The following is a 16,421-nucleotide window of genomic DNA, read 5'->3' as shown; positions in this document are numbered from 1 at the left end:
ACGTGCCACTTCACGTACAACGAACGAGGCCCACTCGAGAGGCAGCAGAAGCGCACGTGTCGACTGCTGCCAGAAGCAACGAGTGTGCGAAGCGGCCGCCGGCTCCCGTCACGTGTATCGAATGCGCCATACACGCCAGCATCGCATGACAGCGCCACCGTCACCCCCTCTCCAAGGCGCGTGACTGCAACCCGACCCCTCGGAAGGAACCAAAGCGCGTCCGGTGGTCTGATGCTTAGCGGAGCTTCTTACGCGAGAGTCGGCGGCAGTTAGGGCAGAGCACTGAGGGATCCTCCGACGCGCTGCCTAAATCGAGCACGTGTTCGAAGCCCGCATCGAGATGCCGCGGACAGTCACACTCGTTGCGACCAGCATGCACGGCCGCAGCAGTTTGGACCAAAGGTGTGCGACAGCTGCGGCTGGTCGCGCCAGTGTACGGCGTTCTCAATGGAGCGATCACAATCATTACACTACCTTCACTCAAAGGATGCGCAAAGAGTGATTTTAGCAACAGTCCATTATTTAATTAGGGACAAATCCTCTTGAGTGCTGCCATACTGCTAAAGAGGAAAGCCACACACCTCAACTGAAATCTAGTCCACCTATCCCCTAAATATCAGAAACGTTCATATTCGTACAAAGGCCGCCTGGCAGCCGCACCGGGAAAAAGACGCTGCAGCGCTGCCTTCAGACCACACCTGAGAAGTCCCTGCCTTCTCTGGGAACATGCTTGAGAGTCTGGACAGAAACAGCAAAGCGGCACCGCTGTCAGCCGGATTCTCGGTTTAAAAGCAAGCTCGTTTATTAAGACTTGGCCGAATAAAGCTAAGCGAACCATTCTCTGCGGAGGACCTTGCTGATGCGTCCCTCGTTCGTCTCCCTCGGAATATGGGCCTCTTGCTGTTCCGGCGCTCTGCTCGGGGGTTTGTCGCTCGTTGCCCGTGTGATGGGAGTCCGAATGCGTGGTTCATGGAAATGCTGACACGGCGGTGACCTTCCTTTGCGTATAATGCTGTGCGTCTAGGCAGCCCTCTTAATATCTTAACCCTGACCGAACCGCTTATTCCGGCTCGTGGGAGGAAAAGCCACCAAGGCAAAGAAGAATCAATGCAATGCGCTGCTCCGAGCCCCGCAGCTCTCTGTTACAGGCGCTCCGAAATCGCGAACGGGGCCATGAAAAAGCGGGCGGGAAGGTGAACAGCAAGAAGAAACAACAGCCGCCACGGGTCATTAGCGCTCGGCACACGCTGCAGTCCCAGCGGCGGTCGCAGGGGGAAGAGGGCGGCAGCGTTTATATATGCACGCGCGCTCCGGCGACGCGTGCACGCCACGTTCCTCGCCGTGACGCATCGCAGGACAGTCTCGATCGGTTGATCGCAGCATCATGGCCCCGGCCCTCGTCCGCTCCACCACCGCCGAAAATAGCCACCTCGGCGGCTGCTATCATGTGCCACTGCCGAGAGAGGGCACGCCATGCCGGGGGAGGAGGTCTCCTTCACACTCGGCCAGCAGAGCCGCCACCATCGAGGGCGAAATTCTTATCGCGGAGAAAATGACCTCGCTGAGATACGGCCACTGCGTTATATACAGGGAACCAGATGCGGACAAAACGCTCGGAACGGCGTCCTGTTGCAGCCGCTGCGATGGGCACTGCAGATACGGACAGCGTTCTCCTCGTCTGCTCACCAAGCGGACACATCCGAGCGAAAAGGACAACTTCAGTAACTTTTCACAAGTGACATTTTGTGCGCACAATGAACCGCGTCTGTCTCCCAACCTCCCCTCCTGCCAGAGCAGCTGGGTGAAAGCAACTGACAACAAAACGAGAAAATCCGGTTTAAATTAGGGAAATCGGTAGCGCACGACAATAATTCGAAGTTTCTAAGGATGTCAGAACGTGTAGCTCGAGTTCCCGCGGTAAAAAGAGAAGTTCATATTCCTCTTTCGTGCACCTTTAACGCAAACGGCGCGCGAATCTCTAGCCTTGGGATGTCAAGAAAAACGATGCAGTGAGCTCACGCGCCCACAAACGCACTGCGACGAACAAGCCGGGAAGGTACAGCCTTTGTCAAAAGTTTGGAGCCCAAGGGGTTTGCTTCTGAAGCGCACTGTCTGGTTCGTAATGCATCTCCAGCGCTCCAAATTTGCTGAAGGTAAGAAGACTTCTGGTCCTGCCTCCTCCAATTGGTAGAACTATGTTACAGGAGTCCCACTGCGAGGCTTAGAAGCAAAACCCCTGGGCTCTAAACTTTTGACAAAGACTGTACATATGCGTCGCGAAGCTTGGCTTCCACCCTGTCCGACATGTACACAGCACTGTAACACCGAGTTGAAGGCGTTTTTCCCTTTGCTCACCGTCTGATCTAACCAGCCTTTCTAGGAGCGGTAAACCTTGAGGAGGTAGACGCGATTGTAAAGAGAAAGCGCAGCAGCACGCACAATGCGCGAGAACCAATGAACGATTTCGAAAAGTTCGTTTCAACCGTTTCCGACGACACAGCGTGGAACGGCAGCGCCTTTCGAAACGAGTGCAGAGAGCGGAACAATTTCGAGAGCAGCTGAGCTGATAACCTTCACCTGTCTCCTGCAGTCGCTGGACGCGTCCACTGGCGGGACGTGAAAATAAAATGAGAAAGAACGTACAAAAGTGAAGGGCGAGGAGTTCGGAAAAGATAGGACGAGCAGAGAGCATACAACACGCGGCGACGCCTGTAGGGCGACGCGATTCAACCCGCGGACGATCGGTAACCCGCCGCAGGCCGGCTGCACAGCTCTCGCAGACAATGGACAAACCCGCTGCCGATTACATATCGGAGAGGAGAAACAACAACGCAGCGTGACGGCAGCTAACGAGACAAAGCACGTGCACGGTCAGGTGAACGAAACGTGACGCCTTGACACACTTGCCGGCCTGCCATCTACCAATCGGTTAAACAGTGCGGACCAATCGGTTGAGGGCGCGCTCGGATGAAGAAGCGCCGGTGCGCGCGTGTGCAAATCACAGCGGCGGCGAACGAAGGCCTCCGGCAGAGGAGTCTCGTGCAGCAGCTGAGCCGAGGAATGGAGTGGGGGGGGGGGGGGGGGGGGGGGGGGGGGGGGGGGGGGGTATCGCATCTACCCAGGGATGCAAGGGAACATGCGGAGAGCACATTCCGTGGTGCGTTCCTGGTGAAAGAGGGAGACGAATGTGGACAGAGATGGGGTGCCCACGAAGGGCGGGAATGAGGAAAATGAAGAGCTGAAATGATCGCGCAGGCGGCCAGCTTGACGTCTACAAATGAGCCCCCCCACGAGGATATTACTACTACCACGGCCGGCCGACGCCATTTTGTTGTTTTGCTCCGCCGTATTATCGCGGACCTGACCGGTCGCGTCGACGGCGAGAGACGACAGAAAGCAGAGCGCCAGGAAGGAGATCGTCTCGTTAAGGGGAAAACAACACTTTCGTCCAGCGCCGGCGTAAACAAGATGGAAATGCCGCGCTCGCGAGTAAAGAACAAGGCTACGCAGCGTGTCAGGGGACGGGAGCGAATCACCGAAGCCTGTCGGCGCGCTATACAAGGAAGCCTGACGAAAAGCCCCAAAACTGCCCGGTCGTTCAAGGAGCGCCCTGGAGAAGAACGGATCATGGGGCAAGCGTATCAGCCTCAGCGCCGAAGCACGCGTGAACCTGACGTCGTAGTAGAGGAAGTAGAGGAAGAAAATAGGCCGTGTGCGTCAAACTCGCGTCTGCCAGCAGCGATGATTAGAACAGATGAGAAATTGTGTTGTAGGAGCACCCAACGGAAAACATCTTTTCAGTATGCGTTACCGCGCTGAATACTGAGCTGCAAGAAAAAGAAATCGAACACTAAAGCTCTACAAGCAGTGTGCTGCAAGCCGCAGGAACGCGAACAGCGAGCATGAGGAAAAATCGAAGCGCCTTAACCACCACAAATGACAAGGGGTTGGGCGTAACAGAAACCGAAGGTTAACCATAACCAGCTCATTTGCAACTGCCCCTGCTCTGACCACCTAGATGCGCATGCCTTGACACACATATTTTTCTTCCGCGCACACCCGGTAACCTAAACGTCAGCAACAGAATCTGCACACGCTCAGCTACGCTACACACCTGTTCGACTGACCGACTCGAGAAGGCAGCACTCGGCTGTCCGACATGGCGGATTAATTATTTCCGGTCTCGCAGTAAACCAGCACTGCGCACACGCGGGGCCCTAATTGCGCGCCACTGCGCAACCCGCGCACTGCACGAAAAGCGTGACGCCGAAAAAAAGAAGAAAAAAAAGCGCCGTGCAGTTTCGCCCACAGGCGCTCACTCCAGAGGCTTTTTGCTGTTTGTTTTATTTTAGCAGTGAAAAACGCAAGTTTCGCCACTGCGACCTCCATGAAGCGAGAACGAAGCTCACGACCAAACCACGTGGATGCGCAGAGGCAGAGGTACGCTGGGAACCTCGTTTGTTTGTTTATTCTTTATTTCGTTCCACCGGTAACGCGGCAGATTCCTCTTCCGGGTTTTCTCTTTGTGTGTGTGTGCTACTGCTGCAGCCTACCACTGGGCCTGGGTTTACGCGGCAGACTGTCACCGAGCTTAATCGCCTCGGCGCTTTACGAGCGGAGGCGCGGGAACAGGTTTACGAAGCCGAGCGACTTCCCTTGCCCTCCTCCGCCCCCGGTTCGCCTCGCTCCTCTTTCACCTCTGCGCGTCAGTTCATCAGGTCATTACACACTACGCAGAATGCGTCTCGGCCGCTTTTCCACCGACACATCGGAAGAAAGGCCACTGAACAACTGAAAGCGCACCGACACGATCGTTGGAGCCATCACGCGTCTCCCGCCGCAGACAGGCGTGAATGAAAGGAAGCACAAGTCACGGAGCAATCAACATCGGCGTTATCTCCGTATCTATGCCAATAGACGTAATCAGAGACGGCGTTTACGCGAGACAGCAGATCCATTCGGAACGCCGCACACTTGATAGAGCCGGCTAAAAAAATTGTCAGTGGCTTAGCTCTGGTTAAGCCTGGATATACAAGCGAAAAGCTGCAGTTATGCTTAGTTTCACGTCATGGCTGTCGCAAACAATGTTCGCGAACAATGCACTGGGAGCACCACGATAATGGTGTAGGCAACCGCATGCGTAGTAACTGTGGTAAACACGCGGCTGCAAGTAGCGTAATACGAGGAAGCCGAGCGCGCGCCGATGCGTACTCGGTAAACACGCGCAGAGCGCGCGAACGACGGCGAAGGTCGACCGCCGCCGACCACCTGTGCCTCTCCAGTGACGTCACGCGGCGAACACGCGCATGCGCAGCTGTGGCTAAAATTGATCACGGCGCACGCCAGACCCGGTGTTGACGAGCCTAGTGAAGCTTTTCGCTTCAAAAATGATGCCTTCATTACCTCCGACATGTGCCCCCTTCCAAGGAACAATTTTTGCACAGTTTTTGCTACGTCTTCGCTACAAATTGCACTCAATTACGGTGCGGTCGCTCCACAGTCGGAAGGCCCTCATCACTACTACTGCTGTTCCCTTACACGAGTGCCCACATGACTCGAAGCAAGTATCTGCTCGACCACGGGCACATTGAAAGCGCCACCTCTACCTCCAATCATCTGACACCGAAGAACCACACTAATCACTTTTCTGCTAATAAAATGTAAAAAAAAACTTCCGCGGAGACACTTAAGACTGCTTATGTGCAGGAATGGGAAAGCATTACTGTTCCTCTGTGCACTGAAACCCACACATCCCCCGACCGCCGCGGTGGCTCAGCGGCAATGGCGCTCGGCTGCTGACCCTAAAGGCCCGGGTACGATCCCGGCCGTGGCGGCCGAATTTCGATGGAGGCGAAATTCTAAATGCCGCAACCCCAGGTGGTCGAAGTTTCCGGAGCCCTTCACTACGGCGTACCCCATAGCCTGAGTCGCTTTGGGACGTTGAAGCCCCCTTAAGCCATAAACCAAACACGCGTATGACACCACCCGGAACGTTGTTTTGCGTCACAATTTTGGTACGAATGCCGGGAAAACTGGCGCCATATGGAGGTCGGTCAGCGGCGGCTACATGTAAAGCACTGTCTTCTGAGGTGGCGTTGCTCGGCTTGCTATGTGCGTCATACGGCAGCTGGACGACGTCGCCCCATTTTTCTGCACAATCTGCGAGTACGCTGCCGGCTTTCCTCGCAATGGGATGCTTTTCGCAAAAATGAGCTGTGCAACGGGACAACGCGCCGCATTCTTTCCCATGCGCGGCCAAGGCGACGGACACACAGCTGTCGCATAGCGAGTTTTCGAGTTTTTCGCGCCAATTGCTGGAGCCGAAGAGAAGAGTGCGTCCTTGGTGCCATCGGTTTTGGTTTAGTTGCGGCCCTCTTGTTGCGAGGAAGACATGTATTTCTATAGATATTGACAGGCAAAAGGAAGGACCCCGTAGCTTATTTCTAAATTTGCACAGCTCGCCTAGCAGCAGAAAATTGGATTTGGGACCTCCACGCAAAGCCATCAAGGTAGCGGGGAATAGCCCCCCGATAACTGTAGGGGATTTTAACGGGCAGCACCAGGAATGGGGCTGCGCGAAACAAAACCCAAAAGGGCATTAAAGACCGCGACGCTGCAGCCGCAGTATTAGCTGCGGAAAAAGAGCAGCAACTGCGAACACGGTTTTATGAAGTTTAACGTATACCAAAGCAGGCTACGAGGGGCGACGTAGAGGAGGGCACCGGAATAATTTCCACCACCTGGGGCTCTTTAACGTGCATTGACATCGCACAGCATACGGACCTCTTGGATTTCGTCTCCACCGTAATGCGACAGCAGCGGCCGGGATCGAACCTGCGACCTTCGGGTCAGCGGCCGAGCTCCATAACCACTGAGCCACGGCCAGCAACTCTAAATAGCAGCAGTGATGATACAATATACAAAAATATGAGAGACGACGAGTATCAAGGGCGCGCGAATGCATCGGAGGAACGGTCGTCACAGTTTCTTTACCCCAATCGAAAGGTTCTCGCGACCGCCCCGCAGCAGCGTGAAAGAGCGGCGCAGGATGCCGGACGGAGGCGAAACATCTGCACGGGACGTCGTAAACGTCGACGCAGAGCGGAACTGCTCGGCAGGCATCGCTCTGCTACGAAAGAACGTCAATGCATGCGTCTAGTAATACACTTCCTCTCTCGCGCCCACTCCCTTCCTTCGCTGGCGACATGGAGTTTATTAAAAACCACTTTCTTTCTTCTTCTTTTCTGGTCGCGGCGAAAACTGCCGATACAATACACGGCATAGAGCAGCAGGCTCGGAAAGCAACAAAGACGCAAAAACAAAACAGAAACCTCCGTAAAACGTGCAGATAATACAAAAAAGAGAGAGGAGGAGGAGGAAGGGAATAAAACGGCGCAATTGTGTTCTGTGCCCCCTCGCCTTGACAGCAGTTCAAACAGCGAACGACTGCAAATGACGGCGCACTCCCCAGCTCATCGAAATGGAATGTCGCGACTCGACCAGCTTATGCCAGACGACGCCGACTGAATGCAGGCCATCCGCGAAGCAGCAAATGCCTTTGTCGCAGACACGCGTATACGCCCCGCTGTGAGGACATTCGCAATCGAATATTTGTAATGAGGAACTTCGCCAGAGGACAAACTTCAATGAACTGAACGCACACACACGCACGCACACACACGCACGCGCGCACACGCACACACACACTCTCCCTCTCTCTCTCTTTCCACTCAATGTGCACAGACTTCAATCAAACAAGGCTGACATACTGATTCTGCCAGTTCGTTCGGCGCCGCCAAGAACTCATCGTACTTTTAATAAAAATTACATTTGATTGATGTCATGTATGATGCATAATGTATATACAGGGTGCCTTACCCAAGAGCTTAAACAATTTTCAAATATAGCCTTCTAGAGTTAGAAGAGCGATTTTTTCGGCATAGCATTTTCAGCGGTGTGGCACATCAGAATACAGCTAAGATGCAATAACTAACTTTTTAGCTATTACTTTTAGGCTCCTTATTTACTGAGAGGCATGTAAGTAACATCCATATCAGTTTTTAGAATTTCGAAAACGCGGTTACCCACGGCGCTGTGGCCCAACAAATTTTGGCTGCCTCGCGCAAAATACATGCGCTTTCGAGAAGCACGCAGCCAAGGTAACCTCCCCGGTGCACGTAGCTAGCCAAATTTTGTCGGGCCACAGCACCGAGGGTAACAGTGTTTTCAAAATTCTAACAGCGTATGTCCACAGGGGGCGCTGTGGTGGGTACCAGCAGCAGGCGGCAAAATATGTGAATGCAGTGGCGAGTGTGTGTGAAGTGGCCGTAAAGGCGCCAAGTGCGGAACACTTCAGAGGTGCTCTCGGCCACTTAACAAGCGAACGTCGCGCGGAGCTTGCAGATAGCGACACCCCTCCTCCACCGGAAACTGGCCTTTGAACCCGTCTCATTCTACAGCCGCGCTGCGAGTTTTGGCCGCTTGCCGCCACGGCGACCGCAGCAGCGAACGCACGCATACCGCGCTCAGCATAAGCTGCAACAGTAGCAACCGAACTGCGGGGGGTGTGCTTCTCGGTACTAGCTGAATGCACCGCGATCCACAGCACGGAACATGAAGGGGCCACTCCAATGACATTGGGAAAGGAAGGCAGCAGTAACTCTTGGTGGACAGCTCAACCGCGCCACGAAGGAAAGGAGCAGCGAAAAAGGGAAGAGAGAAAGGGCGCCGGAGTGCTCCGGATTATACCACCTGGGGTTGTTCACTGCAAGGAAACGCACATTTGGAAATGGGAGCTTTGTGCGTAATTAGCGGCTCCTAAGCTCATCCCGCACAGCTGCTCTCCATTAAAGGCGCTCTGATTAATTGGGTGGAAGTCGCCGAGACGTATAATTGTGGCTGGATTTTATGCCATGCATCAGTACTTTATGTCCACAAAAAGTACTAGTTGCAAACAGAAGGCACATCTCACGGCGCCTGGCTACACAGGTGTCGACCGACGAAGACCGAACAGCCCTGATCGGAAAGGACGTGTCAGGTAAGTCCAGGTTGCCTCCAGTGTGCTAGGTAAACCGTTAAAGAAACGAGACACTCGACAGAACTACCAGCCAGTGTTGTTTCAACGCAAAACTGCAAGCAGCTGAGTCCGAACAGCTGGGGGCGGGGGTGTGACGTCATGTAAGCTAAGCAGGAAGGGGCGGACGACAGCACGCGGGGGCACCGTTGACACGTGTCGAGCTGACGTCAGCGGTCCTTGCATCCCCCCGGGACAGGTCGCACGACGTAACCACGACCGCCGACGCTCAACGATGGACGCAAGCAACGAACACCAGGCCGCCCCCAACAAACTTTCTGAGAACACGTAAATCAGGCGTCGTCCTGTGTACCTCTCTGTGTCTGCGTCCTTGCGCTGGTTTTTTTTTTTTTTTTTTATTGAGAAAGCAATACTACTTGCACTTTGCAGGGTGACCACCATCGTGCCGCGGCGGTGACCACCATTGACCTTCATTTGACCTTGATTCATTAGTTGGATTAGATTTGATTACATTAGATTGGATTGGACTCTACTGGATTGGATTAGATTACATTGGATTGGATAGGATTGGATTGTATTGGATGGGTTTGGTTTGGATTGTATAACCGATGCATCACCACAATTCTAACCACAAGCACTACCACCAGCTACACTACCAGCTGTACCATGGCGTAGGTACGGATGTTGCTTTCGCAATTACCGGGCTTAACCAAGCTAAGCGACAGCGAATTTTTTTTCGTTAGAACTATGCACCAACTGGCCCAGCTCTCGTACCCTACTGGGGCAATGGGAAAGCCGACATCTCGAGCACACTCTCCCCCTACCCGCCTAAACTTTGACACAACAGCGCGAAGTGATGCATAATCCTGGCAAGAGCCTCCTGTCACGAACCGGAGCCATGCAATGGGACGACTCCATTCGCTACACTGGTACAGAGACAGCTGCTCCTAAATCAGTTCCGGCTGAGACACGTGCACATGCGCAAAGCACTATTGTAAGCGGCAGCGACGCGGTCTGGTATGCAGGGTGTTTCACTTGGGACTTTACATGATTTTCGAAAATAGGCTTTTTAGATTAGAAGAGCGCTTTTTTTTTTTCGGTGTAGCATTGTCAGCGGTATAGTACGTCAGAATACAGCTCAGACGTGCTAACTAGTAGGCTGATTAAATAAGACTGATTAGTTAACGTTCAACTACTGCTGTTATTCACCTTATTTACCGAGACGCGTGCCGCCCATCGTAACTAATATTCATATTTTTTAGAATTTCGAAAACATGGTTACCGTAGGCGCTGTAGCCCAACAAATTTTTGCTATTTCGACGAGTTACGCGTACAGGAGAGGTTCCTTTGCCTGCAAGCTTCTCCAAAGCGCATGCATTTTGGCTCCATGCAGCCAAAATCTGTAGGGTTACAGCCTCGAGGGTAACCAAGTTTTCGAGATTCTAAAAACTGATATGGATATTACTTACGGTAGGCTACACGCCATTAAATAAATGAAGAGCCCAACAGTTAAAAGCTGACAGTTCAACTTAACCAGCCTGCTAGTTACCATGTCCTAGCTGTATTGTGATTTACTACACCGCTGACACTGCTATGCAGAAAAAGCGCTCTTCTAACCCAATAAGCCTATTTTTTAAAATTTTGTAAAGTCAGATTAAACACTCTGCATGCATCACCGGTTGCGTCGATGCTGCCTGATACCGCTGAACTGCCCTTGAAAAAAAAAATTAATGCACGCACCCTTTGGAGGATTAATCGCACCCCAGTGATTGCTGGCCTGGAGATCAATGGCAGAGGCTCTTGTCAGGGTCAGTGGATTGGATTGGACATATGAACACAGCCCGGCTGATGATAATGATTATTTTAACGACCACCCAAGACGAGGTCCATTCTTCTGCATCTCTGATATTTACACTTTATGCCGCTTCATGCATGGATGATTCTTGACAGCTGCCCTAATTTTTTTCTAATACTATGGTTTAGTGCGCTCACATCAAAAAAATTCAGGCCACAGTCGCACACGTTCCGGTGTTTGCGCTCCACAGAAGGCTACCATTTGATAAAGCTTTATCGACGGTTGTTTTCGACACAACCGTGATAGAGGACCGGGCATCGTTATCTACGGAAGCGTGGCGTCCACGACAACCAAGCACTCCTTCTGAGAGTCTGAGAGGGGGGGGGGGGGTGCTGCGCAGGCCGGTTAATATGTTCAATAATACGTTACTTCAGACTGACAGGATCGTTAACCTCCCTGGTTATCAGCTGCAATTTATGCCAAGCCATCGCCGTTAACCGCTGGCGCATACTTAGCGTTGACGCTCTGCCATAGGTTCCATATCTAGGGCCATTATTCGTCAACCATACAAAGGGTCATCGATTTGCAGTGCTCGCACAATGCATGAAGCTGGGATCCACGTCGGGGAGATATATAAAAAAAAAATGAGAGAAAACCCGGCTGATAGGAGCCACTGGGCGTTTCGCCATACAGGGTCATTTCTTCCTCACTCAATTCTTACAGGCTCTAGCTAGGGTTACCTAAGCCCCACGTTTTACAGAGCAGCGGAGAACAGCGACCCTCCACATAATACATCCCAACCATCCTCGTGAAGATGCTGTTGGATTCAGAGGCGCCTACAAGAGTTCGCCTCCCACACGTAGAGGGAAGGAACCTTGGGAAGGGTGCGCCCTTTTTCTTTATCATTTGCTTTTCGCTTCCTCCGCCCCCTCCCTCCAGGCCAAATTGGCTACAGCAAACGCGCATTTTTTTTTAAATGCGAAATGCTGTAAAATGTACAGGCAGTGAACTATATGGAAGCAAAGAAATGAGGCATCACCTGCAAAAGCTTGGCTTGCCAAGAAAGGGAAAAAGGGGGGCAGGGGAGCGTGAGAAGAAGCGAGTGGGGCGCGCGGAGAGGACAAAAAGAAAGCGCATAGCTGTGGACTCAAGGAGCTACGATGGGCCGGCTACATCTGAGAGCAGTGCGGATATTTTGTTCGAATGAGAGTGTCGCCAGTAAAAAGATGTTTTTTTTTCCCCCCATTTACATTACTCAGAAGCTTCTCGAAGCATTTAATGGCTCCTCAATCAACCAGCGAGTTTCGCTTCATCAAATACGCTCTAACGGGTCGCCAAGCTGTGAACAGCCTTGGTCACATTGTACGTGGACACGAGTTCACCAAAACCCACAGTCTTGCCATCCCATTCGTTCTCTTTCATTCACGCCAGCCAAGATGATCGTCTGGCTGAACGCCAGCCACATAGGACTGCACGACTGTTGGGCACAGCCCCCCCCCCCCCCCCCTCCCCAAGAAAAAAAGGCGCTGGCATCGAAGAACGAGGCCTGCCTGCGCGACCCAGAGGCAAGTGGAGTGCGCATCCCAAACAGATGAGCGGTTTCAAGCGCCGGCCTGAAGGAGGAACTAAGCAGGAGAGACTGCAGAGCCCAGAGCCGCATATCACCGCCGCTACTGCGCCGATTAGGAGTGGCGTGCTTGACAAACACTCGTAGAGAGGCACTCGCGTCCTTATCGCCAAGGTGCGGCAGCCAGCAAAGCCGAATGGGAGAACGTTTCTCGGCGGCGTCATAGGCAACCTCCGCTCTCGTTTGGCGTCAGAACGGAAATTCCAATTTAAACGCCGATTAGAGGGGTGCAAAGCATAGGACAACAGGCTCGAGACGAGAGAGAGGAAGAGTGTCAAGTTGTTCAATGAAGAAATGAGATCTAAATGCGCGAAACCTAATTAGCAACGCGTCTGCTGCAACAGGGCGCAATGACCCTCGCACTCTAAGCCTTCTTACTCAATTATCGAGTTAATGTTCGAGAGCAGCACGGCTGTATAATTCGGCTCAACGCTTGCCTCCTGGCTGACTCACACACGACTCGGCGTAATAACTCCCTAGGGGTCAACAACACTGCTTGTTCTCGAGACAGCAACGGCGCTCCACTAATTAAGAAGAGATCGTTATAAGGAGTGATCAGTGCTCAAAATCGTGGGCAACTCGCGCAAACCCCCCGGTTAATGGGTTAATGCTCAGTATAACGAAACTACGACGCAACTGAATCGCGCAATAATGAAATCAGCACTGAGGAAGGCAAATATTGTTTGTTTGCTTTAGTGAGAGTTTTGCTCTCGCTTGAATGGTGATGGCGGCACAGAACCCACCCGAGATCGAAATCACTGGAGAGTATTACACAGAATTGCACTTGCGGTAATAGGCCCGCTGTTCACGTCAGTTATTACAGACTGGGCGAGAAGACCGCGCTCTTACGTAAACGAACATTTTTTGCTCTTGCCCACATTGAGCCTTACGGAAAAATTCTGGCGACTGAAGTGTGCGCTGGCAACACCTTCAAAACTGCGCCCAGTGCAGAAAAGCAGGTTCTCGCACAAGCACGTGGGCTGGCCTCATGCTCACGAACGTCGGACAATTCACCCTTTTCTGCATGGCTCTCGCAAAAAGTAACAGCCAGTATGTCCAAAATTCACGCTGGGAAGATGAAAAACGCCAAAATGCAGCATATATACCGTAATCAAATATCTACAGCACAGCCCAATCACTTTCCGAATGGCTTAATAAGTCACATTCTTGCGCAGCCATGAAGAGCTTGATAATAAACTCCCAAGCCTGAACCCCGCCAGCCTCTCCATCAACGCTTTAGAAATTGCTCAAGAGCACATTTTGACCCCGCGTTTCGGCTGCAACCGACGTTACTACGCCTCATTGCACGCGCTTCAAACATATGCGACAAGCGCCTTTCGCGCCTGTCTCTTGAAATGTTTGTATTTATGTTCCGCGCAAGAAAACTTCTCAAGGGGCACTCGTACTTGCATTTCTTTTCCTGGAGAATTCTATCACCCAGGGTTAAGCCATACAATAACTCAATCAGCTTTAAAAAACGCCGCACGGTGCATGCCTTCAGAATTCTGCTAGCACAACACGCTTTTATGGTATACGAAGCTAATTTCCGTCTGTTGTGCTTGCTTAAGAAGACAAGATATACAGACAATTGTCCTGCTAAACGCACACCGCAAAATGCTTCTCACGGTTAAACCTTCGCTTATTCGCGCTGGAATTTGACGCAAAGATGGCCGGTCTTGCTTTTTCAACACCAAGTATGGATCATGCACTTCTCTGATTTGATCAGAACTAAATATAAATCCGCGTCGTCTGCACCACTGGCCGCCCATAACAGGCAGCTTTTGCCCAGTGAGCCTTCAGCGTTGCGATAGTCGCCTGCAAATTCATCTACAGCGGGTAGGCTTATTAAGCAATGCAAGAAGCGTGGAGCACGCGCGCGTGCGAAAGATACCGAGTCACCGATACGAAACAATGAACAAATAGATTGATATACGATGTTAAAGAGGTAAAACGTGCAGTGTTCGTTTAGAGCATATTACATTTCAAAGTTTTTCTTTGTATTCATCTCATACCCCGCGCAACATGTCACGAGACGTTTGAACTCGCAGCCGTCAATTAAGTCTGGCTTCAACTGCGACGAAAAACGGCTTTTATGGGCGCTTTCCCAACGATTAACTAGACGATAAGTGTGTTACTTATGCTGGCTTGATCTTCAAGCTAGTTAGTTTTTCTTGTGCCACAGATCCCACAATGCTGCTTTGAAACATGAAATTCGCGGGAAAAAAAAAAACAGAAATTACGCGCAAGCCGCTAAACATTCTTTGGGCCGTACATTTGGCAGGCAGTGAAAACGCAAGTGTCTCTTAGTACCGGTGAAAAGTTCAGGGCCAGGGAAGGGTTTGTGTCCTCCGTGTAGATCGCAATGCGTTCCTAATTCATTGAAAAGGTTAGGGCTCTAAACTTTTGACAAAGGCTGTATGTCCATGTTAGGCCAAGCCGGATGTTTTAACAGCAGCTTAGCTGGTTTCGCTTTCACAATACTTGCACATCTGCTAGAGAGCAGCTGACAGAAAGGCTGGAAGGCGTGACGCGCGCAGAACACGTCTTTGTTCGCCCGTGATCGATAACATCGCAGCTGCGCGTGCTGCCTGTCGGCGGAGTTGCCCAGCAGTCCCGTAAGAAAGTTTTCTTCGGAAGTTACGCAAGAGGATGGAGTTCCCGTCCGAGCAGGAAACTAGCGCAACCCGGATCGGCGTAAAATAACGTCATTCCTGTGGCGCTCGGCTTGACGACTCATGGGAAGTGAATAGGTGTGCGCGAGGAGAGTCCGCAAGGATGGCTGTAGTTCGCCGCAAAAGTTTATTCGTGACACGCCGTAAAATGCGCCGCTCTGCCACGCTCTTAAAACTAGCTCCACAAACGCGTGACGAAAATAAGAAACTGAATGAGAAAGAGCAGCTGAACAAACAAAAAGAAGACTTCACGCAAGGGGGCGTAAAGTACGGGAGAACCGGTTCCGGAATGAAAGATAGGAAAAAGAAATAACGCAAAAAAAAGAGGAGAAGCAACGACGCCAACAGGCGAAGGTATGACGAAGCATGAGCTTCCTACAGCCGCGAAATCGCGAGGCATACACGCGTGTTTCGACTCATCAGAAATTTTGACAAGAGAGCACGAAGGCAGAGCAGACGCTAGCAAGCCATGCTGCGCTCTTACCTGTCCCAAGTATTCGAAGCCGTGCTTGTTCGCGAGCTCCTTAGCCAGCTCGGCACCTCCTTCGACGTGAACCACAAACTGGTCGGTGTAAATGTGTGCGCTGTTCGGAGCCGCAGAGATCAGCGCGGCAACGGCGAAAAGTAGTATCCGAGTCATGTTGACGTTGCTGTGCACTGGACGCCACACACAAAGCACATGTAAATGCGCCCTGTCACTCGCGCGAACACACGCAAAGCTCTCTCGCTTGCCTGACGAAGCGCTGCTCTCGCCTCACGGACTTCCTCCGATTTTTTCGCTGAGCGGGCGCTGATATGAATCTGGTGCAAGGCCGAGTTTCACGTAGAATTTGGCATGCCGGTACTTTGGGCAAGTGGGCTTGTTCCTGCGCTTAGTTGTTGTCGGGGCATAGGGCGTTGCTTGCCGGACCTGCCGTTGACTGCGACGGCCGATGAGTGAGTCGCCCAGAGCCCGCTCCCGGCCGCCGACAGCCAGAGAGGAATGGGGCGCACGGACTCCCCCGTTGTTGATATCGACGGTGGCGCCGCCGCTTGAGCCACGCGCGGCGCCGACGCAACACCTTACGTCACCAATTTAAGGGCTGAATCAGTCTGTTCTCCGTTCGGGCGTTATTGATCCTCCGTGGCGAAATGAGACACATTTTAGGAGGAAAAGTTGTACTTGACTTTATTTGCCCTAAAAGCAGCGAGATTCTAAACGCTTCTGAAACTAGTATACAAGCCTAGTTGAAGGGCAGGAAAGCTAAGAATATAAAACATAGCTGTTTCGTATCACAAGGCGCGCTACCAGTT

The 16,421-nt window shown here is 52.1% G+C and overlaps 1 protein-coding gene across 2 annotated transcripts in view; it reads right to left on the bottom strand.

The window, feature by feature from the left end:
* The window catches only part of LOC149341937 (proprotein convertase subtilisin/kexin type 4-like), a 223,629-nt gene extending 207,485 nt beyond the window's left edge, over positions 1-16,144 (bottom strand). Inside the window, exon 1 of one of the 2 annotated variants that reach the window (XM_089544222.1) lies at positions 15,613-16,144. In XM_089544222.1, the coding sequence (XP_089400348.1) occupies positions 15,613-15,768 (156 nt within the window). In that variant the 5' untranslated portion in view covers positions 15,769-16,144. The remainder of the gene's footprint in view (positions 1-15,612) is intronic. The other variant, XM_089544223.1, reaches the window with a different exon arrangement.
* Between the last annotated feature and the right edge of the window lie 277 nt (positions 16,145-16,421).

Source organism: Amblyomma mixtum, chromosome 5, assembly GCF_055824585.1.
Source record: "Amblyomma mixtum isolate Tamu chromosome 5, ASM5582458v1, whole genome shotgun sequence".
In the NCBI taxonomy this organism is placed as follows: domain Eukaryota; kingdom Metazoa; phylum Arthropoda; class Arachnida; order Ixodida; family Ixodidae; genus Amblyomma; species Amblyomma mixtum.
This window is presented reverse-complemented; position numbering and strand designations above follow the sequence as displayed.